The sequence below is a fragment of the Phocoena phocoena genome, chromosome 1, assembly GCF_963924675.1.
Source record: "Phocoena phocoena chromosome 1, mPhoPho1.1, whole genome shotgun sequence".
In the NCBI taxonomy this organism is placed as follows: Eukaryota; Metazoa; Chordata; class Mammalia; order Artiodactyla; family Phocoenidae; genus Phocoena; species Phocoena phocoena.
The window spans coordinates 166,494,456-166,520,753 of NC_089219.1; the positions used below are offsets into that span (position 1 = coordinate 166,494,456).

The following is a 26,298-nucleotide window of genomic DNA, read 5'->3' on the forward strand; positions in this document are numbered from 1 at the left end:
CTTTTATAATTCTGATTTAATTGAAATCTTAAAACTTCTTGAAATGTGCTACAAAGTTACTATAGTTTAAAGTGTCTGATGAGTTAGTTCTTAGAAACATTGTTTAAAAGACCTGGTACAAGTAATGTATAGCAAGTATGATGCAATCCTAGATTCTCAGATTTACTGATTTTTAAATAGAGGGGCCAGTATTCAAATATGAATTTTGGAATAGGATCAATCAACAAAAAGAACTGAGTTCAGCCCATGGTTGCTGACCTAGGGCATGTTACAAGCCTCACAATCCTAAATCATTCTTTCTCATCGTATTACCTACTCTTTGCCCTTTTTCGCCATATTCCTTGAAAGTCAGCGGCAAGGTATAGGAGAAATAACAGACTCTCTGCATTTTTTAAAAGAAATTTTCTTACTTTTATGGTCATGACACATCATTTTCATTTTTCTGTTATGCACCCTAACACAAGAACGGTAAAAGCAACAATATCAGGTCAAACAATTCTTGCTACATGTAAACGCATACTCAGAAAACCATTCTCAACCAGGCAGAGCCACAGAAAGCACGTGAATGCTGTCCAAATTGGCGAACTGACTTCTCTGAAGTAGAAAGAAGACATATCAGTTGTGGTGCTTCCCGGTGACTTTGAGGTTGAACTCATGAGCGGTGAGCTAGGGAAGTGGGCTGCCAGGTCACCATCTTCAGTTCTGGGAGCTTGAGTTTACATGTTTCCAAAATGGTACAAGTCTCGTGAGAAAACAATGAATCAACAGACAGTTGGGAAATATTAATAACCAAATTTTTATGAACTGTTACTACAAAGAACTTCAGCAAGAGGGGAGATAAAAGTTTAGTGATCTTTTAGTAAACATTTTTAGCGTAACAGTCGTTGCGACCAGATATTTTTTAAAAATCAAGCTTATAAATACGGTTGCTGTGTATTCAACTGGTGTACACTAAAAATAGGATAATAAATGGAAATACATGTTCTTATAGCATTTCCACAGGAAATGTTCGTATTTTTCGCGGCATCCTAAATCATTCAGCAGTTACATATATACATTAACTAAAACACAGGTATTCTTTATTGCACATTTCAAAGTTGTAAGGAGGCTCTAGCTCACAAGGTGATTTTTACTTTGGGGCGGGGGAAATGATATTTTTTAACTGTTTGGCTCAAAAATGCACACTGCCAGGGCAGCTTAGTTCTAAAAACAAACCTTTTAAAATCAACTTTTGGATTTTGAAGCCAGTGAAAATCCTCTACTGTCATGAACAGTGCACAGTCCACTTTCTCTCAGACTAAATGTCCGAGGTCAGTTACGGGCTCTGTTTGAAAGCCTGCGAACAGCCCTGGCTAGTGCTCTGAGAGGCAGGCGGGGGCTCACCTCTGGAGCCGGAAGCCGGTGAGTCTCTTACAGCAGAGGAAGGTGGGTAATCCTGGGGGCCATGGGTTGGGGGTGGTAATCGGGTACCAGGGATAAAGTACTCTCTTGGGCCAAGAGAGCCTAAAGGTCTAAAAGGTGCGTGTCCTGCTAAGAATTCTCGAGGGTCAAGAGGCAGGTCCCGTTTTCCTGGTGGAACGCCTGGCGCATATTCTCTTAAGCCTAGTGGTGGACGCAAACCAGGACCTGGAAAAAATAAAATTCAGTCATGTAACTACATATGAACATATCTAAATTTAGATGATTCCATGTATGTTAATCTTTAATTCCTCATACCCCTGGAAGTCAGGTGGTGGCATCCCCACTTTATAGATGAGGCAAACTGAGGCTCAGCAAGTTTAAGTTACATGCCTGTAGCCAGCCAGCCATGAAGCAACATAGGCTGGATTTAAACGTGGCTCTACCTAGCTTGTGGTTTTTTCGACAACACGATTCTGCTGTCTTTATCTCACAAGAGCTTGATTTGTACTTAGAAGTGCTATATATCATACTAAGACAATAGATTATGAAATAAGGGCTTCACTGTTAGTAAATTTTGATAAGGGAATTCCACTGTTACTGTATCAATTAAAAACTCATGCAGTAGTCAGCATGGACCTACATATGCCATCAAAATCAAGGTGTCTGCCCTGCTGGGAAAGGCCTTCCAGCTCCACCTAATTCAGCAACATTCTACCTAGTAGCTATTACATTCTACCTTCTCTTTAACATTTCCTTCCTATTTACTCCCAAGGTGGGGAGTGATGGATTAATCTTGCCTTCTTTTATACTCTGTGACCCGTTGCTTATACTTCCATTATGGTGATTACAAGTTTGATGTTGTATATAATGTATGTATGTGTCCTATAGGACACCTTAAGCTCCTGGAGTTAGGAGAGTTAATTCCATCCATTACGGAGCCTAGTATGTAGCCGGAGCTGTTCAAGAAACATAGGCAGAAATAATATTTCTGACTTTCTATGAACAGCCCATTTTCCCTTGTCTACAAGAGATACCTACTGCCCATCTCAGTACAGGGAGATTATGCAGCACCCCATGGGTCCTGAGAAACTGGCAGAAAAGTTCAAATGTACTCAGCCAGCTTTACCCTTTCATTGCACAGCCCTGCATAGCAACTGTTAAAATTTTATCAAGGATTAGAGGGAAAAGATGAATACACTTCACAAGTCCATTACTACCGTTCAATCATCATACCAAAGGGCGGAGGAAGTGGCCGAGGCCCAAAAGGCCCGCAGAGTTGAGGAGGTGGTCCGTATCGAATGGGCGGCAGTAGAGGGCCTCCCACGGGGGAGCTCATGAGGGGTGGCCCTGGAAAAGGAGGGGGCCCTTTTGCAGCCGTATTAACCTGCAAAGGAGAAGTAATGAAAGTTCTGAAATGCTTGGATATGACAGATAAAAGCACCAACACCAGTAAAAGCTAAAACCCAATGAAGCAGATGTCAGGCACTTGTCCAAAGAGCGAGCTATGGCAACAAAACTCTACCCCTCCTATCTGTCCCACTGACAGCTCAGGCGGGTTCAAAGAATGTCAGAGGAGTGAACACTTCCACCGTAATCATATTATTGCTCGTATGGGCAAACAGAAGAGGATGCAAGAGGACTGTCAAAGGATCTTAACAGAGGCGATTCCCAACTAAGAACTAACAATCATACCATACACACAGTAAACTGCTTCTAGGGCAGCCCCTCCCTCCCGTCACCATAATAGCTCATTTCTCCATATTAAGAGTGGAAAGAACAAAAGGGAATGAAAAATCCATTTTCTACATGTAAGAAGAGCTAATATTCAGAGTACCTTCAATTTCCTTTCATGTGTTATAAGATCTCACCTTGCTTTAAACATGAGGGAACAGAGGCACAGAGAGCATTAGATACCTTGCCGAAGGCCATACAGTACGTAAGAGGCTGGGCTGGAATCCACCATCAGCCTGACTCCAAGCCAAGTGCTCTTCCTCCTCTGCCCCCGCTATCAGAGGAGGCTCTACTGTCTTTGAAGTCAGTCTGCTACTTCAAAGGGGTCTTGGGTCTTAGCCAGGCTGCCCTGGGACACAAAGAGCTCTCAAGCGATGTGTATTCCTGGAGTCCTGTACTGGAACTCGCAAGTATTTCCCAACAGAGATAACATATATACAAGTTCAGCAGGCACAGCTCCAGCATCCACCCCCATTCACCAGTAACGCTGTCCTTCACATTACGAGGTGCTGACCAATCCTTCCCTACGGAAGCTGGGTTGGAAATTCTCAATAATGAAAATATGTATCTTGATGTCAACACAGTAAAGCACTGTGAGGTACAATCAGAGGACTTACCAGCTGTCGCAGCTACACAAGTTACAAGAGAATACACTTATGTAAACATAATTTAAGGCTACTGCTGGGAACTGGCACAACAGGTAATTAAAGATTTCCACTACTCAGTACTTCACTTACAGCAAACATCCTCTGTTACTGATCTGTAATTTCAGATTATTCAAAACAGGGCTTGCCTGGTATACCACTAGAGATATTCTTTTTTTTTTTTTGCAGTACGCGGGCCTCTCACTCTTGTGGCCTCTCCCGTTGCGGAGCACAGGCTCCAGACGCGCAGGCTCAGCGGCCATGGCTCACGGGCCCAGCCGCTCCGCGGCATGTGGGATCTTCCCGGACCGGGGCACGAACCTGTGTCCCCTGCATCGGCAGGCGGACTCTCAACCACTGTGCCACCAGGGAAGCCCAAGATATTCTTAAATAGCACACTTCCAAACAAATACATAATAATGATGAATTTACACAGTATATGATGAACTGATTTGCCTTAGAGCACTCAACACCGAAGCACACAATACAGAACTGAAGTGATGACTTTTCACATTTTAAGGTTAACTACAACAGATGCTCTAAAGAGATTAATCACCTAACCAGAACAGGAAAAAGGAGTGAAAACCAACCAAGCAACCAGACTTCAGCAACCCAGCAACACTTCCAAGTCAACAGTAAGGTCAGTATTGCCATGCAATTTAAAGCAAAGCAGGTTAGTGTCATGCTCCTCAGCTCCTTTCCAGAAATACACCAAGTAAAAAGCCCAGTTCAACCTACAAGTACTTAGTGCTGCTGGATGCTCAGCCAAAGACATAATGCTGGGAACTGAAGGGCCTTCAGGCTCTTGGGGAACAGTTTGCTTTTTCAAAAAGTAAATGAGATGGTATAGACATAACAGAACACACAAAAGGGAGATGGATGAGGCAAAGAGAGGGCGTTGTAGAAAAAGTTAGATGTTTTCCTGAAATACCTAATTACAATTCAAAATGACCGCAGAATTTACCTTGCCCTCATCCATCACCTTAGAGGGGGAAGAGCTTCTTGAGCTACTGTTCATCATGGGAGCTGCACCAGATTCTGGATCTGTGGGAGGCCAGAGAACTGATTTAGACTTATTCTGACTTGTACACTCTCTGAAGAAGAATACAAAGTCCTCTACCCACCTCCTCCACAATTTGAGACTCTTTGAACACACTTAGGTCCCTTACCAGAGGCAGAGGGTTTCCCAGATGCCTCAGATGACCATCGAGGACGAGGTAGAGGCCCATCCACTGACCCTTGAGAGAGAAATAACAGCCCTTGCATGAATTTTTCAGAATAAACCAATTGTGGACAGGTCAGGTTTCAGTTCTACCCAGAAAGCAAAATTCAAAGCGGGTCTCCCAATACATATGAGGAGAAATCACTAACAATTTATGCACAAACTTAAAGAATTAAAATAAGAACTATCTTGGATTCAAAGACCTGCACATTAATAGCACTGGTCAGGTACTTCAAGCTACAGGCAATTGTATAGGCTGTTTTTTCAGTCTATATGTAATCTGACTTCCATATCTTACCAAGTATTATAGACATATTTATGATTAGAAACAGACTCATAGCATTTCACATTAATGAGAAACATGTACACTGCATAAATTATATAGTTTTAAGGCTACTTTTATATTATTCAAGAGAGGAACTCAACAGAAGTTTAAAGATAAAGGCCTATACTTCACAGCAAAAATCTGAAAAGAAACAATAAGAATAAATGATATTTATATATTTGTTTTACATATACACTTATACATGACAAATAGTATTGTTATAATAATAAATCAGTGCTTTTTGTTCTAAAGCACATCTAAAGTAGACTATCCACCAAGACAAAATTAAGAAATTTCCTTCTTCATATATTGGACAGACCCAAATTCTCAACTGCTGCTTGCATCAGAATTCTCAAAGAAGGAAAAAGCTCTTGAAACAGTTCACTGCAAGGTAACACGTCAATGCTCACCAAATTCACTCCGAGGCATCTCTCTTCGGTTAAGCGTAGCAGACAGAGGTCTTGCAGGTGGGTCTGCTGTCAGTGGCGGGGAGCATTCTCCACCACTCACAGGAGATGGGCCGAAAGAGCCATTCTGGCTCAGAGGACCTGAAGACAACGGGCAATAATTACCACTTTAAGTGAACCTTTTTTTTCTAAGTTCTTGGGATTATTTCTAGGGCATCATGAATATCACACACATATTCAGGAATAAAAAGTAATTTAAACACGTTTTCCACCAAAAAATAGACTGCAGCCCTTTAAAAGTGCTCCCTACCTCTCCGTGGAAGGTTCTGTGTGTTGGGTCTTCCTGGCATTGGTTTTATGATCACAGGTTCTTCTTGCAGCCTTGCCATCTTTTGGGTTAGTTCCAGTAATCTTGAATATAGAGAAAGAATGGATTTAAATATGAAACAGAAAATTAATTCCTTATTGGATACCACACAGCACAGCCTTTAGAAACTCTAAAAACACACTGAAAATATGTTTTAAAATCACATACTTGTGTCTCAAGTTGGCAGCTTCTCTTTTCTCTTCAGCTATAGCTCTTTCTGCAGCACGAGCTTTGAGCTATTGGAGAAAAAAAATATCCAAAATAAGCTGTGGTAGACAACACACAAAATAAAAAAAAGAAAAAAAAAATCTTACCCAGTTATCGTGAGCTTTTTTCTCATGAGTAGCGATCTGAAAAAGATAACACATCAAAAAATATGTTCAGAGATTCATTATAATAATATGTATTAGAAAGCAAAGAGGTCTGCTGCTGTAAGGAAGTATAATTATTACCTGGTTTTTAAATGAGCGCTCTGTTTTCTGTAATTCTTCCTCCATTTCTTCAATTCTCCGCCTAAGAATTAAACTTGCTTTTATCATTTAGAGCACAACTGAATAATATTTTAAACAATCTCGCCATGTTCCCTTTACTCTAACAGCTACAGCCGTACCCTTTCAGACTTCATCCATATGTATAAAAACACATTCTACATGGCTGTAATAAGAGTACACTGTGATCAAAACTAATACTGCATAATTTCCTTCCTTATTATTTAATAGCTGGAGATTTTGAACTGATACCTTATAATTTCCTTAACTGTTCTCTTCAATATGTTCTCAAACAATCCCACTATAAATATTTTTCTCCATAAAGCTTTTTCTTCCTTTAATTATATCCACAGAAAATTTCCCAGAGCTATGATTACTGGGTCTATCAAATGGCATGATCATTTTTTTTTAATTAATTAATTATATTTTTGGCTGCACTGGGTCTTTGCTGCATGCGGGCTTTCTCTAGTTGCAGCGAGTGGGGGCTAGTCTTTGTTGCGGTACAAGGGCTTCTCATTGCGGTGGCTTCTCTTGTTGCGGAGCACGGGCTCTAGGCGTGTGGGCTTCAGTAGTTGTGGCACGTGGGCTCAGTAGTTGTGGCCCGCGGGTTCTAGAGCGCAGGCTCAGTAGTTGTGGCACACGGGCTTAGCTGCTCCGTGGCATGTGGGATCTTCCTGGACCAGGACCCGAACCTATGTCCCCTGCCTTGGCAGGCGGATTCTTAACCACTGCGCCACCAGGGAAGCCCCGGCATAATCATTTTAATGTTTTTTTAAATACATCATACAGCAAACTGCCTTCCAAAAAGAATTTCTCTGATATATAAAACCACTCAGAACTGTTGGCATGAACCAATTTCCCTTACAGTCTTGTCAGTATTGGGTGTAAGGAAATTTCTGTGAATTTAACACTTTTTCCTTTGTTAACTTAAAATTTATTTTTTTTCATGTTAATTAAATCTTTTGACCACTTATTTCTGCTTCTGTGCCATTTTGTTCTACACAGTGTAAAACAGTTTTTTTTTTAAAAGCCAACAGTAGTTTCATCAGCCACTGACACCCTCCTCAGAAGCTGAACTCACTTGTAAGTTTTCACCTCCTCTGCCGCCAAAAGCGCCTTTTCATCTGCAGCTGACAGCCGCTGCTCTTTTTCTTGCCGCTCATACTCTTCTTGACTCAATTTCCTAAGATAAAATCAGTTGTCAAATGAAAGTGTTTCTCTTGCTCTCCCAGCCGTCTGTCTGAATGCCTTGTTACTTCCCAGCCTCTCTAAAACGCACATACAAACAAGTCATAGGAAGGAATTCAAACCTGCCACTTATGGATAAAAATCAAACTCTGGCCTGTTGGCAAATCACCTGCATTTTAAAACTTTTCCTCATAATTCTCTACTCACTAGTAAATGAAACAAACAAATGGAAAAAACACTCTGTGCCCCAAGTTTCCTGTGTCTGAGACAATGAAAGCTCATTTTACTTCAATGTGGTAAGCCAGGGCTGATCAACCTAACACAATTAAACTTATTAGGATAGAGCAGGGGATAATTATTGCTCTTATTTCTACCATGGAAAGACCTGTAATTACTTCTCTTACTTCAATCTTGGAAGGATTATTTTTCAATCCAAGACTGGTACCATGATAATTAGCCCCCCAAAAGCCTTTTAGAACGTCTTCTAATTGTGGAATTAACCACAGATTAATTCCACACTTCAGATGTGGGACTCCTACTGCCTATTTCAATAGAATTATGATTAAAGGAAAGAGAAAAATCTTAGAATTGGCCATGTCTACTGGATAGAAAAAGAATCTAAGCTGTCCCATAATCAGAGTATCATCTACTGGAAACTGGTTTTAACCTACTAACCTTGGAGCTCAAGATATCAATCTACTATAACAGAGATTGCAATGGTAGCAACATGGCTTTAAAATGCTATTTTCTTGTTACCCTTGTACTTCTTTGACCATAGTTCTGATTCAAAAGAAACCTGAGACAATTTCTATGAAACAGAAGCATAATCAGAAGAGCTATAGTAAAAACAGTTAGTAATCAAAGAGAAAAAGGGTTGTATATTCTTTTGTAATTGTCCATTCAATACTCAGCATATGTCTTATGAATAGCTATAACATACTTTACCTAGTAAGATGCTAAAGATAAAAATATGGGCAAAGTACTATCCCTACACTGAGTTCGCAGTTTAATGTATGAACGATGTACCTAACAACAGAACAATCCCTAACTCAGGAAGAGATGTAAGAAAACTGGGTCTTGAAAAAAGATCAGAGAGAATTTTGCTTCCAGGAATGAATGAGTTAGTCTGAGAACACTGAAAATAAATAGAACATTCGACAAAAATATAAAGAACATGCTTGAAGGCATCAGAGAGCTAATATATTAGCTAGTAAGCTAATATATGAGGCCAAGGTCTAGTAAAAAAAAAAAAAAAAAGGAATCTCAGAATTACAAATAAGCCTGGCATCTGAAGCCACTTTTCCCCTAGGTTCACCCATGCACTTAAGACAATGTAGAGATATAAGGAGGCTACTGAATCGAGTTTTCAAGATATTCCTGGATCATAGAAAATGAAGTGGAGCTCAGGACTACCACTGAGAGGGACCCTAGTAAAAGCCCTGGGCTTTAGGTTGAGGCTAGAAAGAGCTGTGCACTTGGAGTACCAAATGAGCAATGCAGTGTCCTTTGTAGGAACTAAGACCTTTTTTTTTTTTTTTTTTTTTGGCTGCGTTGGGTCTTTGTTGCTGCATGCAGGCTTTCTCTACTTGTGGCGAGTGGGGGCTGCTCTTTGTTGAGGTGTGCAGGCTTCTCATTGCAGTGGCTTCTCTTGTTGTGAAGCACAGACTCTAGGCATGCTGGCTTCAGTAGCTGTGGCATGCGGGCTCAGTAGTTGTGGCTCGCAGGCTCAGTAGTTGTGGTGCACGGGCTTAGTTGCTCTGCGGCATGTGGGATCTTCCCGGACCAGGGCTCGAACCCGTGTCCCCTGCATTGACAGGCGGATTCTTAACCACTGTGCCACCAGGAAGTCCAGAACTAAGCCATTTTTGAATGACCTCTATTGCTGACTGGATTAAAATAATGACCACCTGCTAGAAATAAACTCAAATCTTTTCTCTAGGAAAACAACACCATTCTAGGCCTCCAATTCCCTCTACAATGTTTGCCACTCAATCAAAACTGTCTAGGCACCCCACAAGACACTGTGATTAAAATCTAAAAGACAAGAGGAATGACCCATCGAGGATCCACATAATGGAATTATCACACAGACTTTAAAATAACTGTGCCTTATACATTCATGGAAGCAAAAGTCAAGATTACAAATTTCAGCAAAGGATTAGAAACTATAAAAAAACACAGTAACTGGAATTAAGAACTCAATGAATTATTTTAGTAGCAGATTTGATAACTGAAGTGAGATGTTAGCACACTGGAAGACAGGTCAGAAAAAAAATCCAGAATGAAGCAAATATAGGTAAGAATGTAGCAGACATAGGGGAAATTATTTTTAAAAAGGTTTAAATGGAATCTCAGAAGAAGAGAGAATGAGGCAGAATCAACATATGGAGAAAGACCCCAAAATTCAGGATGTGCTGATGACCTCAAACAGCATAAATGCAAAATAGTTAGGGAAGGAGAAGAGAAACCCAAACCCAAACATCCAAACCTAGGCACCGCCCAATAAAACTGCTGAAAAACCGAAAGAGAACTTTTTTTTTTTTTTTTTTTTTGCTGTAAGCGGGCCTCTCACCGCTGTGGCCCCTCCAGCTGCGGAGCACAGGCTCAGGACACGCAGGCTCAGCGGCCATGGCCCACGGGCCCAGCCGCTCCGCGGCATGCGGGATCCTCCCGGACCTGGAGCACGAACCCGTGTCCCCCGCATCGGCAGGCAGACTCCCAACCACTGCGCCACCAGGGAAGCCCGAAAGAGAACTTTTAAAGGCAGCAACAGCAGGGGTGAGACATCTGAACAGGGAAAGTAAGAGTGACACTGGATTCCTTCAAGAAACTTCACAACCAGAAACTAACTGGTTATCTTTAAAGTGCTGGAATTAAATAACTGCAAAAATCCCAGAGCCAGCAGAATATCCTTAAAAAGTGAAGTCAAAATAAAGACGTTTTCACACAAAGATAAGCCGATGAAATCCGTCACTAAAGGACATTCTTCAAGTAGAATGAAAGTGACCCCAAATGGAAGACCAAAGGTGTAGGAGAGGATAAAGAACTACAGGAACTACAAGCAGACCTCAGAGATATTGAAGGTTCAGTTCCAGACCACCACAATAAAGCGGAGAAAGAGAGTGAGTTTCGGAATTTTCTGGTTTCCCAGTGCATGTGAAAGTTATGTTTACACTATACTGTAGTCTATTATAAAGTGTGCAAAAGCATTGTGTCTGAAGAACAACATACAAGCCTTAACTATCAAATACTTTACTGCTGAAATATGCTAACCATCGTCCGAGCCTTCATAATCTTTAAAGTAACATTAAAGATCACTGATCACAGATCACCATAACAAATATAATAATGAAAAAGTTTGAAATACTGCGAGAATTACCAAAATGTGACAGAGACACAAAGTGAGCAAATGCTGTTGGAAAAATGGTGCCGAAAGACTTGCTTGACACGGGGTGGCCACGAACCTTCAATGTGTAAGAAATGCGGTATCTGCAAAGCGCAATAAAGCAAAGTGCAATAAAACCAGGTACGCCTGTGTAAGTATGTGTGTAAATCAAGTGAATACTGGCCGGGAAGCACTGTAATAGACAATGAAAACACCTTGTGGAGTTTAAGTATACAAAGAATTAAAGAGGCAGGAGCATCTTAACTCAGGAGGGAGTTAAAGCCCAGAAAGAGGCAAATCTATTGACTAAGTCCAGGATACATGCTGCGGTCTTTAGGGTAAGTATATGAAGACAAGTAAAGCAACCAATAACTACCAAGCTTACACAGGGGAAAAATAGAATTATTAAAAATATTCAAATAATCCAAAAGACAGAAAGAAGAGAAAAAGGAACACAGAACAGGCCATCAAATAGAAAGCAAATACCAATATGTAGATTTAAACCTAAATATACATTTAGGAATTACATTATAAGGAAAAAATGAGTACTCACCTATTTATTTATTTATGCCACAACTCACTCTAGAAAAGATTTTAAGGAACATAAACATTTGAGTAGGCAGGAGATTGCCAGGTGGAAATAATGTAAAAGGACATTTTTACTACAGAAAAAGCAGCATGTATAACTACACAGAAGCTCAGAGTGGCATGAAGGAACTGTGGTCAGGTCAGGCTGCATCAGAAGGACTGCAGGAGATGCACCTGGAGAGGCAGCTCAGGACAGCTGAGGGGCCCTGTGTGTTTGCCAAACAGTCGGAAATTGACCCTGAAGGGAATGGAGGGGCCTCCTCGACAGATTTTAAACCACATGATGATATACAAGGACTTGTATTTTAGAAAGTTCCTTCTAGCAGCTGTAGACTTGGAAGAAGAGGTTTAAGAAAGAGAAACTGGAGATAGGTGATTAGTTAAGGGCTGGCAGAAAAGATGACTTGGGCCTGAGCACACACAGTGGCTTTGGGGATGAAGTGCAAGCAATTTGTGCCCGGACATGGTGACTGAATGGACGCTGGAGGAATTGAATAAAATATTGCCACACTGATTATATCATAAAGAAAGACAATTGCCATTGAGGTGATTCAGATGACTACTGGTGGCAGAGAAGTGCCCTTTTTCCCCCCAATATTTATTTATTTATTTGGCTGCGTGGGGTCTTAGTTGTAGCTCGCGGGCTCCTTAGTTGTGGCTCGCAGGCTCCTCAGTTGTGGCATGCGAACTCTTAGTTGCGGCATGCGTGTGGGATCTAGTTCCCTGACCAGGGGTCGAACCCAGGCCCCGTGCACTGGGAGTGCAGAGTCTTATCCACTGAGCCACCAGGGAAGTCGCCAGAGAAGTGCTTTTTAAAAAATAATAATAAATAATGAAATGGGAAATATTTATCTGAAGCAAGTCAGGTATTTAGAGCTAGCCTGAATAAAACTTGGAAAATCTAAACTAATTTCTTGGTGAGCAAAGAATTAGAGAAAAAGTTAGTGGTATGGTTCCAATGTTTAATGGCATCTGGCAATAGCAACCTAAGCATATGAAAAAGATTAAATTTGCTTAGCAAAATAAGCCTGCTCATAGACTGCTATAAATGCTAAAGAGTGACGTATAGGAGCAAACACAAATCGCAACCACCACCAATAAACTATTTTAGAGGATTCAGGTATTTTTGGTGGAGAAAACTTGAACTATGAAAGTATATCTTTCAAAAGATATCTAACTCCAAATTTGAGATGTATATTTCAGAAGATTAATACCTAAACGTACACATGAAACAGGTATTTCTTTTTTTTTTTTTTTTTTTTTTTTGCGGTACGCGGGCCTCTCCTGTTGCGGAGCACAGGCTCCGGACGCGCAGGCTCAGCGGCCATGACTCACGGGCCCGGCCGCTCCGCGGCATGTGGGATCTTCCCGGACCGGGCCACGAACCCGCGTCCCCTGCGTCGGCAGGCAGACTCTCAACCACTGCGCCACCAGGGAAGCCCCCTTTTTTTTTTTTTTTATGGTTTCCATATGGTTGTCATTTAGAACACATGCAGTTAAAAAGTTAGGGGCATGTGCTATAGAGTCAGAAAAACCTAGTACAAGGCCCTGCTTCACTACGATGTGATACTGGGTAAGTTACTTAGTCTCTCTGAGCCTCAGCCTCCTATACTTAATATACAAATAATAATTGTACCTATCTCATAAGTTGCTCTGAGGATGAAACAAGCATTTCTATATCCCAAACTCCCAACAACCTTGCCACAATATGTACAGTCTGAATATTGACTATATTAAGTCCAAAACTTACAATACTGTCAGTAACTAAGTACTCCTTTTGAAGTATTTATTCTATTTAAAATCATGTCATACCAATCACTCAGGATTTTTAAAGGCTATATTAAAAACTAGTAGAACAAATGCAAGACAAATCAGAATGATATAACTAACAACAGCAAAAGAAAAGTGGAGTAAGTGGTGGAGCCTCAGAAAGGGTATGAATCGTCAAAAGAAGCACTTCCAGAACAGCAACTCTTAGTACCTGTTAGTTAGTAGCATAACTACTATGCATAACTACTATGGGGTATCATAACTACTACTACTACTACTACTACTATTATGTTACTATAGTAGCACAACTACTATGCTTCAAGTAAATTACAGGCAACAATTGCTGACAATTAGTTAAAATGGAAAAAAAATTGCAAGTTATGGGAAATAAGGCAGAAAGGAAGAAAGACAAATCTATACTAATTATAGGCAGAAAAAACTATAAACAGTCTTTAAAAAAGACAAGATTATCTATAGTAGTACAGACATTGAGCTAGATGACAACATTGTTAACAATGAACCACGAAAACCTTACTTTTGCAGAGCCATCTCCTTCTGCTGATAGAGCTCATTCAGAATCTCCACTTTCTGCCTCAGTGTTTTGCATTCATCTTCCAGTACAGCTTTGGCAGACTGCAGGGAATTGCGATCCTCCTCTAATTTCTTTATTTGGTCTGTAAGGGATAAAACATTTGAGCTTTGTGTGCACAAAAACTGGAGAACTTACTGAGGAGGCCAGCGTTAAGGGGGGTGAGAACATGGAAACAGGAAGCCACTCTTTATTTTCCCAGTGGCAATTTCTTTTCAAGAAGCAACCTACCTTCCAGGTTACATTTAGTGGACATGGAGGCTCTAAGTTTAAATTGTAAAAGTTTTAGATCCTCTTCAACTACTGATATTGCAGTCTGTGTCTAAAATTTGCAGAAGAGAGAAACAGTCTTAAAAGTGAGGCATAGTAAGAATTCACAGGCACTTAGAGTACTCTATAAAAAGGATTATACCCGAGAAATGTCCATCATCTGCTTAATCTGCTTTTTCACCTTCTCACTCCGGTCACCTAAGAAACAAAAGGATTTCAGTGCTCTTTCCTTCCTTGCTGTTTAACTATATTTTCTTAATTTCCCCCAAACAATTATCATGTTCAAACATTCAATGAAAAAACAAACTAACGAAAAGAACTGATTCAGCTATTTGACTTTTAAGAGATGTGCAAACTTAGGTTGAAAAAAAGAATTCCCAGTTTGTACAATAAAAATATTATCCATGCTGTATTTGAGCAAGAAGGGATATGTGAAGTAAAGTTCCTTCTTCTCTCTCAGATCTACCTGCCCCCAGTCAAATATCTTATTTAGAAAGACTCATTCCTCTGCTCTCCCCTTGAATCTGCTACCAGGTGTAGGTTAAAACACCCACAATGTGAACAATCTCCAACTTGAGATAGAGTGTCTACAAACATTTCTCTCGTCAGTAAACACTCTTTCCCTTTAGCCTCCACTCTAACTGCTTAGTTAAGTTTACGGCTCCAACCGCTCAGTACTTTTGACATTGGTTGTGGCCCTAAAACCACAGAACTACAGAAATGATAAGCATGAAGTTCAGAAAGAAGTTTCTCCTACTGAGGAGCGTTCAGTACACAGCGCTGGGAGACAGGACTGGTGCTGCTCTGGCTCCAGTGCACACCTACTGCTGTACCACAAGCCAGCAACCCACCTCTGCCCAACGCATACAGACCTGTATCGTCGTCCCTTGGTATCCACAAGAGATTGGCTCCAGGACCCCCTCCCCCGCCCCCCACAGGAAACCAAAATCTGTGGATGCTCGAGTCCCTTATATAAAATGACACAGCATTTGCACATAACCTACACACATCTTCCCACATACTTCATCTCTAAGTTACTTATAATACCTTAAACAATGTAAATGTTACGTAAACAGCTGCTGGCACGCAGCAAAATAAAGTTTTGCTTTTTTGAACTATCTGGAATTTTTTTTCTCCAAATATTTTCAACCTGCAGTTGGGTCAATCCACGGATGTGAACCCACAGATTCAGAGGGCCAACTGTACAAATTCAGTGACAGGCGTCTACAGCTTTAACCCTAAAGAGGACATTCAGACCGCTGAAAAAAGCATCAGTGTCCTTAGAGACTAGAAGGCAAAAAGAGGTCCAACCTCCCTGAAACCAATCTTACCTCCCACTTCTCCATTTGCTAATTCATCTGATTCATTTCCTCCTTTATTTTGACCCTCAGATTCAGATTCACAATCTAACTGATTCAACTGTGTAATGCAATTAGTCAAAGCCTAGAAAAGAAGCAAAAGGATATTTATTAGAAAGAGCCTCTCAATTTCAATTACCCAGATTCATGAGAATTCATGAGAATTCAGCACGTATTCAGGAGAATGAACTCACATTAATATTATCATCTTTGTGAGTGAGAACTACTTCCAAATCTTTCTGAGACTTCTCAAATGATCTGATTTGTTCACTGAGCTCAGCATGTGATTTACTCCAGTCTTTGATTTCTTGCTGCAACTGCAAAGTTAAAACACATCAATTTCTAAACGTTATGGCTTTTGCACTGGAGACAGCAAGACCACAAAAAATGAGCCATGCTTCTCCTTGGCTCGTCATTAGGGACTATACTATGGCCTTGGTTAAGGGATGGAGAGTGACTCCATCCCTCAGAACTGCAATGAGAACCTAAGAGCTGTCAAGGACACTGATCTAGTGTACTGCATCCTTCAGAAAATTGCAGCCAGTTCAAATAATTCACTTCCAGTAGGAATAGAAGGGTATGTCTCCCTGCCTACCAAGCCCAGACTCCAGATCATGTAACCGTCCCTTGGTCAGAGAAACAGTAACTGCTCAAAGGAAGGTAATAAATACCTAATTCTTTGGGTCTAAGAAGCAAGTCCATCGCCCTCTTGAGGCTATTCAAGTTAATATTTGGCTGGTGCTGGATGAGACAAAGACTAAACATTCTGATAGCTGCAAGGAATTGTACAAAAGAACAGAAAACCTAGAACAGATGGAGAATGTACACATGCACTCAATTTGGGGAGCGCAGTTTAAACTCTGCATATCTAAAAATTGAATCCTGCATACATACTTCATTTCCTTAAAAACCATATCCAAGAAAAGATATTCAAGCGGTAATGATATCTGGTTTCCTAGTTACATAATCTATGATGTTAACTTTCCTTTACCTGCTCCTTCTTCTTCTTAAGTCTAGCATTTTCTTCTTGAACCCGATGGCACTCAGACTTCACTTTCTCTTCACTAAGTTTAGCTTCATTAAGGGCAATTTGAACCTAATGCAAAACACTTCTATTAATGCAATAATTCCAAAGAAAAACACATAAAAAGTTACTTTCCCAATTAGACATACGGTTTTTGTCTTTTGCATTTTCTAGCACACATCAAATGTTTGCTCCTCAAAATACTAAGACATCATATTAATGTATCTTGCAGGAATTGTACAGAGCTTTACCTCTGAAAATTCTGAGGCATTCATTGAAATAACATCTTTTAACTTCTCTACAGATTTCTTGTTTTCTGATATCTGCCATGGGAAAAAGAACACAAAAATGTATTAGAATTTCAGCAGAAACACTGGGATATATGATAAAAAGAAGAAACATTAACAAAACACATCGCAGAGCCATCCCCTAGATAGCAGGTAAAAGCAGATGATCCAGTCTTGGCCTAGGAGAAAAGTCAACAATGTAAAGACATGAGGAAAGAAAATACTGAAGACATAAATATTTCATACCATCCACAACTTTCCTAGTTATGAAATAATGTGGTACATGACGAGACAAAAAAGTCAAAGGAAAGAAAATGAAAAATAATTCAGGTAAACCAGTTCAAATCAATGATTTTTCCTAGTGGTAGAGAAAAAAATCCCAAGGTCACTTAAAAGTTCTCTTGCTAAACTAAAAATGGCTGGACTTGAGGGGGAAGAGCCAAATCTCAGACACAGAATTCCAAAACTTATCAAGGAACATGTCAAGGAGGTGGAGCATAACTCTTCACTCTTTAACTGTGGGTTGTGCACAGTAACTTCCTTCCAAAGAGTACGATATGCAGAGGATGGAAAAAGGGTTAACTTCATAGCAGAGAAACCTGGCAAATACTACCTCAGCCAGGTGATCAAGCTTAACTGGGTGTGCAATATATGGGAACCCTCTCTACTATCTTTCCAACTTTTATATAATTCAAAAACTGTTTTAGGGACTTCCCTGGTGGTGCAGTGGTTAAGAATCTGCCTGCCAATGCAGGGGACACAGGTTCGAGCCCTGGTCCAAGAAGATCCTGCATTCTGCAGGGCAACTAAGCCCGTGCACCACAACTACTGAAGCCTGAGCACCCAGAGCCCATGCTCCGCAACAAGAGAAGCCACAGCACTGAGAAGCCTGCACAACACAACGAAGGGTAGCCCCCGCTCGCCGCAGCTAGAGAAAGCCCGCGCCCAGAAATGGAGACCCAACTCAGCCAAAGATAAATTTAAAAAAAAACAAAAAACTGTTCTAGCATTTAAAGTTTATTTTTAGAAAAGAACCATGCAAAAACAAATCAAAACAAAGTACTAAGACCACTCAAAGGGGCAACTATTTCTTATTTGCTCTACATGTTTCAAAGGGCAGAGCCAAGCAATATGAAAATTACCCAGGGCTGAGGACAAAAATACTTCTGAGGCCTGTAAAATTAATAACTTGGGGTATTAGCATTTAAAATTCCACGAAAATGCATAGAAGTAGGTTCAACTTCCCCGACTCCCAACCAATATTATTCAAGTTAAAGCATGGGAAAATGCAGAGTTCATCTCATCCAACCTACAAAATAGTTGAAAAGCCAATTTACAGTAACACTTAACAGCAAAACTCTTACCAAGTCCTGATTCTTCGCATTCTGTTCTCTCTCAGATTCTAACATAGCACGCAAACTTTTAGCTCTGTCACCCAGAATTTCATTAGTTTCTTCAAGATTCTTGATTTTATCCTACAAAAAAAAGGTATTAATAATAATTACTCATTATTTTTCTTTTGTCTTTAGAATGCAATCTCAAAAAGAAAAGGGATTTTTACCTTAAATCTAATTGCTTCGTCAGAGAGAATCACGTTTTGTTTCTTGGTTTCTTGAACATGTTTCTTTGATTCTTTGATCTAAATAAAATAAAGCATTCAAAATTTAGAAACATAAATTATAGTGCTACCAAAACTTATCTCCAGGACTTCCCCAGTGGTTCAGTGGTTAAGACTCCACACTTCCACTGCAGGGGGCACAGGTTCGATCCCTGGTCCAGGAAGAACCCACATGTCGGGCCATACAGCCAAAAGAAAAAAAAAAAACACTTATCTCCAAATAGGAGATCCCTCAGAGAAGCAAGCAGTACTTTACACATATGATGGCTACTTCACGTTTGGATAGTTTGTAGGAGATAAAAAAAAAATGTTTTAATATGATTTAAAAACACCATAACAGGACTTCCCTGGTGGCGCAGTGGTTGAGAGTCTGCCTGCCGATGCAGGGGACACGGGTTTGTGCCCCAGTCCGGGAAGATCCCACATGCCATGGAGCGGCTGGGCCCGTGAGCCATGGCCGCTGAGCCTGCGCGTCCGGAACCTGTGCTCCACAATGGGAGAGGCCAGAGCAGTGAGAGGCCCGCGTACCGAAGAAAAAAAACAACAAAAAAAAAACCCACCATAACAACTGAACTATAAGACAGGAGGAAATAATTCGAGCTGGAACCACAGGGGGAAAAAAACTAAAAGAATAATTAATACCTTCTGCTCATAACTTGATAATTTTTGTACAAGCTCTGCATTTTCTTTCATGATATTCTTCAACTTGTCAGAAATTTGCTGTTCAGTGACTGAAAAGGGGGAGAAATCCATAAAATCATCAAAAATTGAATTACCCAATGCATTAGCAGCAAAGACATGCTATCTGGCACTCTGAGGGAAATGAACTCAGCATTAACTATTATGCCTTTAAAAAGCAAACTGTAGTTAACAGCACTAAGGGTGTAAAAATATTAAAATTTAAGAAAAACATAATAAGAACCCTTACTTCAATGAGATTCCAATTTAAATTTATTTCAAAGACAGGAAATACAGTAAAATGTTTTAGCTCAATGTCTTTCTCCTTCATGAGCACCTTTCTTCTCAGAAAATGTGATCATTTCAAATATATGCCATTTGTAAATAGAAATAGAAAATGCAAGCATACTGACATACCGCTATTCCTCAAATTATCTACTTAAATACATATTTACTGTACTGAATAAACCATTAGCACAGGAACACTGTTCACAGGTAATAAATTGCACTACTTCAACATTCAAAGTCAATCTGCCCAAGCCGAATCCTCTTCTCCCTGCTGCCACCTCAACTCCTATCTCATCTACTCGCATCACCATCTACTCTGTCATCTAAGCTAGCAACCTAGGATTAGTAAAATGTTCAGGAGTTAATAAGTCAATCAGAGATCAGAAGTCACCATATCTACTGTTAGCTTACACAAAACTCATATCAAATACCAGTACTGAGGGAATAGTACAAGTAACAAAATAAGCCTGAATATTTACCTTGATATACTCTGTTCTTTACCTAAAAGAGAGAGAAATAAAATTAAACTTGATATCAAGACATCTTATTAATAGAAATATTACAGTTCTTAACACAATAGTCAAATCGTAACAGAATGAAAATTTAATAATGGTTGGTTCAGCATAAGGATCCACAGGATTAAAAAATAAGAAAAGGCTAAAAAAATTTCAAATTTAATTGGTAGTGATACTTCATTAATAGTTTATGATAGATAAAAGCACTAAGGTAAATACCTTATTTTTGCAACTAAAGATACGTTCACGGGGACTTCCCTAGTGGCGCAGTGTTTAAGAATCCGCCTGCCAATGCAGGGGACACAGATTTGATCCCTGCTCCGGAAAGATCCCACATGCCATGGAGCAACTAAGCCCGTGCACCACAACTAATGAGCCTGCGCTCTAGAGACCGCGAGCCACAACTACTGAACACGCATGCCACAACTACTGAAGCCCACGTGCCTAGAGCCTGTGCTCTGCAACAAGAGACACCACCACAATGAGAAGCTTGCGTGCTGCAATCAAGAGTAGCCCCCGCTCACCACAACTACAGAAAGCACGCGCACAGCAATGAAGACCCAACTCAGCCAAAAATAAATAAAAAAGATACGTTCATGTATCTTTTCAATGAGCACCAATCTTATTAAAAGAGGACTTAAGTTCCATATTGGAAAGGGATTATTATATACATGGAAGTTGCTAAGAGAGCAGATCTTAAAGGGGGGAAAAGGGGAAAAAACATCTTGTAACTATGTATTGGTGACAGGTTAATAACTAGACTTATTGGCAATCATTTTGCAATATATACAAATATCAAATTATTATTTGTACACCTGAAACTAATATAATGTTACTAGTCAATTATTTCTCAATTTAAAAAAAGAGGAATAGTGGTTTCATATTAAGCATACTAATGCTTCACTCATCCAAATCATTTATTTGACAACCCCAAATAGCCAGAATGAGATCTGGAAACAAAATTAAAGGCATGATTGTTGTCCTAAGATATGCCTCTTTCATGAGAAAACATCTTAGAATTCCTAATCAAAGTTGGCTATTGGGTGAATTTAGAAATCTAACAGACTGCAGCCTCTGATTTTCCCAACCCCCTAAAAATAGCAGTCATAAATCTAAAAGGGAAAAGAAGACTGCTACAGGAAAATACACAAGCAATGAGAGAAATAACAGCTAACATCTTCTAAATCATCTCCTAAAGACAGCACCGAATTACAGGAGAATAAAATACAAGCAGTACTGAATTTTTTAAAAAAGTGTTACTAAATATCTTTGTAACCCAGAATTTACTTCCCTTGTCAAACATCATAAATGGTGATGAGATGCTCAGATCAGTCCACAAATCATCCATGATCTCAATATTATTACAGTATCTAATACCATTTTTAACGATGCTGTTACAGGAAACTGCATTCAGAGTTCCAACACAGAAATAAATAACTATTTCTCTAATGTCACAGCCTTGCTAATGAGGGAGTAAGCTTCCTTTATCCTCCTTTCACCCAAATCAACAGGCGAGGGAAAGCAGGAAGATGCAACAAGCAGGCAATGAGAGTAGGGACCAAGGTCCCAAATGTTGAGGCTGCAGGGCAGCAGTTAGGACATAAAGCCTACATAACCTTGTAAAAATCTAAGCCATGTCAGGGTTTTTGAGATGGGAGAATTAAGAGTGGGAAACAGAAAACGTTTTCACCGTTTTCCCTTCTGTTCACCCTTTCTATTCTTTTTCCTTGTATCTGAGGAAAGGCCCCATGAGGTTTAAGGAGTCTTCACAAGAATCCAGGCAAAAGACCCTTCTTTTTAAGTGATTTTACAATCACTTGTGCAAGGAGAAAGCTTATTAACAATGACATGTCTGATAAAATTAAGAAATCAGAATACTCAAAGTTTAGAATGGTACTCATCCAATGCTTTTGGCCATTTAACTGTTAAGCTTCAACTGAAACTGAAAGCTTTTCATCTGCAAAGCTCATTTACACAGAATAACTTCTTCCTCAATTATGTTAGATGACCACGAAACAGAATCATAAGCATGTATCTGTACGAAAATACATACATACATATATATATATATATATATATATATATATATAAAGCATGAAAGACAAATTATACACAGAAAAAGACCCCAAGGAATAAAAATTTTAATAGTGTGTCTTTGGACACTATATAATACGTATTTCCAAATAAAAAGATGTTTTCTGAACACAACAGCACATGATCAAATTAGAAAAATCTGTGAAACAGATATATATAAGGAAAAGGACTGAAAATTTACCTCTTCTCCTGATAAATATTTTTACCATTTGCAGCATTTTTTCTGTACGTATATATGCGTTTATATAATACACAGTTTATCTACACTTTAAAGTCTTGGTTTCTGCTTTTTCCCACTTAACATTAAATTGTGAGCACTTTCTGTGCCCCAATGTCTTTGGAATACATAAATTTTAAGAGCTGCCTAATACCTCATTATATAGATGAACAATAATTTAATAAGCCCCCCATGATGGATCATTTAGGTTCTGTGAAGTTTTCACTCTAATAAACACGGTTCCATTTTTAACACCCTATACAAGATCTCTAATGTATGATCGGTTACTTCTTTAGAATAGACTATTAGATATGGTATTATACTATATAAAAGGACACGAACATTTTTAATGCTTCTGACTTATAAACTGAAGTTTTCCCATTGAGATTATACACATGCCGTCTTGTTCACCTATGTCTTTACCAACAAAGATTACACTGTTAGCTTGGATTATAAATATTAATTTGTGTTCAACTTAGTAACTAAAAAATAAACAAAAGGGCAAGTGATTATAAAACAGTCCTGTATTTATGAGTCTAAAGGTATACGTTAATTTTATTTACTCACAGCAAGGACAGTTCTCCAGAAGAAAATGGCAAATGAAACAATTCCTAAGAAGGCAGTGGTAAGTACAGGCTTCCAGGGCAGTCCGTAAAAATCAGGCCCAGGCTGAACATCATCAGGCAATGTAGCAACTAGCTGAAATAGAGATATTAGAAATTGTGGGAAACCTGACAGAAATTTACAATAAAGCAGTCACAGAGAATCATTCGCAGAAATCTAATTCAAACTCCATTACATAGCGATCCCCTCAAAGTTCTTCAATAGTTTCCACTGCTTCAATAAAAAGAGGATACTGGCGGCTTCCTATTTCTTGTTTGGCTTGACGTATTTTAAAACATTATAAATCTGTCTTTACATTGAGCATATATTTCCATTTTGCAATAAGCCCTACACATCATGTTGTCCAACACGTGGCTCGAATCCCTCTGGATCATACTTTTCTCTTAGCTGGTTTTTATGACTTAAGCCACATAAAACAAAAAGTTGAAACATACTATAGAATCTTTCAGGGCTGCAAATAAAACCTAAGCGATAATGAACAACGCAAATATCAGCTTTTCCTCTAAGATTTGAAATATTGTTTTCTACTCACAGGAAGACAAACGCTGAGAAACTGCACTTCCTGATAACTAACTGGTTTAGACAGACTGCTCTGAATTTAACTGTCTTCTATAAACCCAATGTTTTCATTTTAAAAGTTTCCTCAACGACAGCGCATTAAACTCCTGTCTGCTTCTACACTGTTTTCACGGCCCTGTAGAAGTTAACTATCATATTGGCCCCATCCCCCAAAGGTGCGGAGGATGACATGAAAAGGAGCCATAGGGACGTGATGACGCTCGCTTGTTTTGATTACTACTGTGGACCAGAAAGTAACACAGTGCCTGGCACATCGTAAGTAATTAAAAAATGAACACGCGACAAAACCTTCTCAAATACACTCCCATCATCTCCTTAAACAGCACCGAAACGTCCCGCCCGCTTCGGGCCTGACACACTCTATTTCCTCTTCGCCCCGTCAGTCAGTGTACCCGTCCGCTCAGAACTCGTCCACCCGCCTGCCAGAGCTGGGAGCGGGGGCCCATCACCTCCAGGAGCCTGCCGATGAGAGCAGCGTAGAGCACCGACAGGGGTCCCAGAAGCTCCGGGTCCCCCGGGGAAGAGGTGACAGAAGGCACAGTGGCAGGAACTGAGTCCATCGTGACGGGACAGCGGAGCGGAGACGACACTTCCCCGCGGGACGACACCGGACCCCCTCTCTGTCACCGTTTCCTCCTTCGGAAAGGACCCGGCTCAGGGGGCGGAACCTGGGGCTGAACTTCGCCTGCCCCGGCAGCTTGCACTTTCGCCCTACTCCTCCTGTAAAACACGTCATCAGACACGGCCCCGGGCGGAAGTACACGAGTCTACGGAGGCCGGGCCCGCCGTAGGCGGGGCCGTAGCGGAAGAAACCAATGGTCGAGTGGGGCGGGGGAGCAGAGCGAAGAGACCTCCGCGGAAGAAACCAAGTAACGAGGTGAAGATGAAGGGGCTCACCTGCGGCAGGAACTGGGAAAGAAAGCGCTGTTCCATGGGCCTGGGAGCTTCGAGAAGGAGGAGAGTGGGCGGGGGCTGGGGGAAAGGAGAAAGGCCAGCCACTTAACTCTCGCCCAGAGCTGGATCCTTTTGTCACCAGGTACTGAGACGCCGGGCACCTGCCCTAAAATGCTCAGACAGATCAGCCGTTCCCGCTCCCTCGATGGACCACCCCCTGCCTCGGCCGCCGTCTCTTGGGCCAGGTTCCTTCCCAGCCCGCTCCAGTCCTTGCTTTTGCCCTTCCTGGACTCCAAATGTCCACACTGTCCCACATTCGTGCCGATGCCCCTTTAAAAAGTGTAATTCTAGGGAATCTTGTCATTACCACACCTATGCCAATGAGGTCAGTTCTGGGTCCCACATTTTAGGGTTATAGGACTTGTGGGAAAGGGCAAGGAGGAGTCTGGAAATTGCGTTCTGAAAGTGGAAGAAACTAAGGATATTTAACCTGGGGCGGGGGGACGATGTTTGCAGATCTTTAAAGGTATGTCTATGAGTTGAATATAAAGCCAATTCATTAGAACAATCAAGCAGGAAAAGCCTGAAAAAGAAGGGCATGGCATGGGTGGAAGGTAGGCAGGCGGTTTAAGCAGGCTCTGTAATTAAAACATTATTATGTCTATAATAATCTGTCTATTATTGGTACTGGCCCAATAATAGACAAACCATGGAACAGAACAGGAAATCTAGAAATAGGCCCAACTGCGTTGGCAACTCTGCATACAGTAACAGTCAGTTGGAGGAAAAAGACTTTTTATTTAATAAGGTGGTGTTGGCCTAACTGGATAACCAAATGGAAAATAATAAAAATTCGATCTTTTTCTCACTATTCACAAGAATACATTCCAAATGGGTCAGAAACCTGAATGTAAAAAATGAGAACAAACAACTACTACCAAAAAAATATGGATGTATTACGAGTGAACAAAACCTTCCTAATTAGGTCTCAAAAGCCAAGCGAAAAGATTTGTAACCTTGATTACTTGGAGAAAAAAAAAAAAAGTGTCCAGCCCGTGGACACAAAAATACAAAATAAACAAAGCCTGACTATGAAAACCTGCGGAAAACATATTTGTAACATATTACAAAGGGTTAATATTCCTAAAATATAAAGAACTTTACAAATAGAGAAAATGGCCAGCAAACCTATAGTAAAATGAGCTGAAAAAATGAATAGATAGTCCTCAGGAAAAGTAGGAATAGCTCACAAACAGGGAACCATGCTCTGTCTCACTCGTAATGAAAGAAATACAAATTAAACCCACACTGAGATACCATTTCTCACTTATATTCGCAAGATCCAAACATTTGACAACATATTCTTAGTGAGAGAATGCAGAGGAAATGGGTACTCTTATGCACTGATCATTATACAAAATGATAACAACCCCTATAAACAGTAATCTGGCAACGTCTCCCAAAATTACCTGTGTAATTACCTACTGATGCAACAATCCAACTTCGAAAGTTCTATCTCAAAGATACGAGAAACATAAGAACAAATGCTGGAAAGATATATGCACAAAACCATGTTATTCCAGCATTATTTATAATAACAAAAGACTGGAAATAACCAAAGTGTCCATCGACAGAAGAGTTGTTGAATACACTAAAGTATACAGTTGACCACTGAACGACACAGAGATTAGGGGTACAAACCCACTGAATAGTCAAAAATCTCTGTACAATTTATAGTCAGTGGGCC

The 26,298-nt window shown here is 40.2% G+C and overlaps 1 protein-coding gene across 5 annotated transcripts in view; it reads right to left on the minus strand.

Moving 5' to 3' along the window:
- Window positions 1-1,062: 1,062 nt before the first annotated feature.
- MIA3 (MIA SH3 domain ER export factor 3) overlaps window positions 1,063-26,298 on the minus strand; it is a 53,460-nt gene continuing 28,224 nt past the window's right edge. The window contains exons 1-24 of one of the 5 annotated variants that reach the window (XM_065875482.1): window positions 24,107-24,217; window positions 23,022-23,153; window positions 20,108-20,129; window positions 19,305-19,393; window positions 18,606-18,683; window positions 18,409-18,519; window positions 17,009-17,080; window positions 16,725-16,829; window positions 15,928-16,050; window positions 15,707-15,818; window positions 14,518-14,573; window positions 14,337-14,427; window positions 14,052-14,190; window positions 7,667-7,768; window positions 6,550-6,610; window positions 6,412-6,447; window positions 6,266-6,333; window positions 6,041-6,141; window positions 5,734-5,871; window positions 4,946-5,014; window positions 4,741-4,820; window positions 4,528-4,596; window positions 2,635-2,785; window positions 1,316-1,626 (exon numbers count right to left, since the gene is read on the minus strand). In XM_065875482.1, the coding sequence (XP_065731554.1) occupies window positions 1,316-1,626; window positions 2,635-2,785; window positions 4,528-4,596; window positions 4,741-4,820; window positions 4,946-5,014; window positions 5,734-5,871; window positions 6,041-6,141; window positions 6,266-6,333; window positions 6,412-6,447; window positions 6,550-6,610; window positions 7,667-7,768; window positions 14,052-14,190; window positions 14,337-14,427; window positions 14,518-14,573; window positions 15,707-15,818; window positions 15,928-16,050; window positions 16,725-16,829; window positions 17,009-17,080; window positions 18,409-18,519; window positions 18,606-18,683; window positions 19,305-19,393; window positions 20,108-20,129; window positions 23,022-23,153; window positions 24,107-24,217 (2,427 nt within the window). Of the gene's footprint in view, window positions 1,627-2,634; window positions 2,786-4,527; window positions 4,597-4,740; window positions 4,821-4,945; window positions 5,015-5,733; window positions 5,872-6,040; window positions 6,142-6,265; window positions 6,334-6,411; window positions 6,448-6,549; window positions 6,611-7,666; window positions 7,769-14,051; window positions 14,191-14,336; window positions 14,428-14,517; window positions 14,574-15,706; window positions 15,819-15,927; window positions 16,051-16,724; window positions 16,830-17,008; window positions 17,081-18,408; window positions 18,520-18,605; window positions 18,684-19,304; window positions 19,394-20,107; window positions 20,130-23,021; window positions 23,154-24,106; window positions 24,218-26,298 lie in introns of those variants that run through there. The other 4 variants (XM_065875486.1, XM_065875455.1, XM_065875466.1 and 1 more) reach the window with 4 other exon arrangements.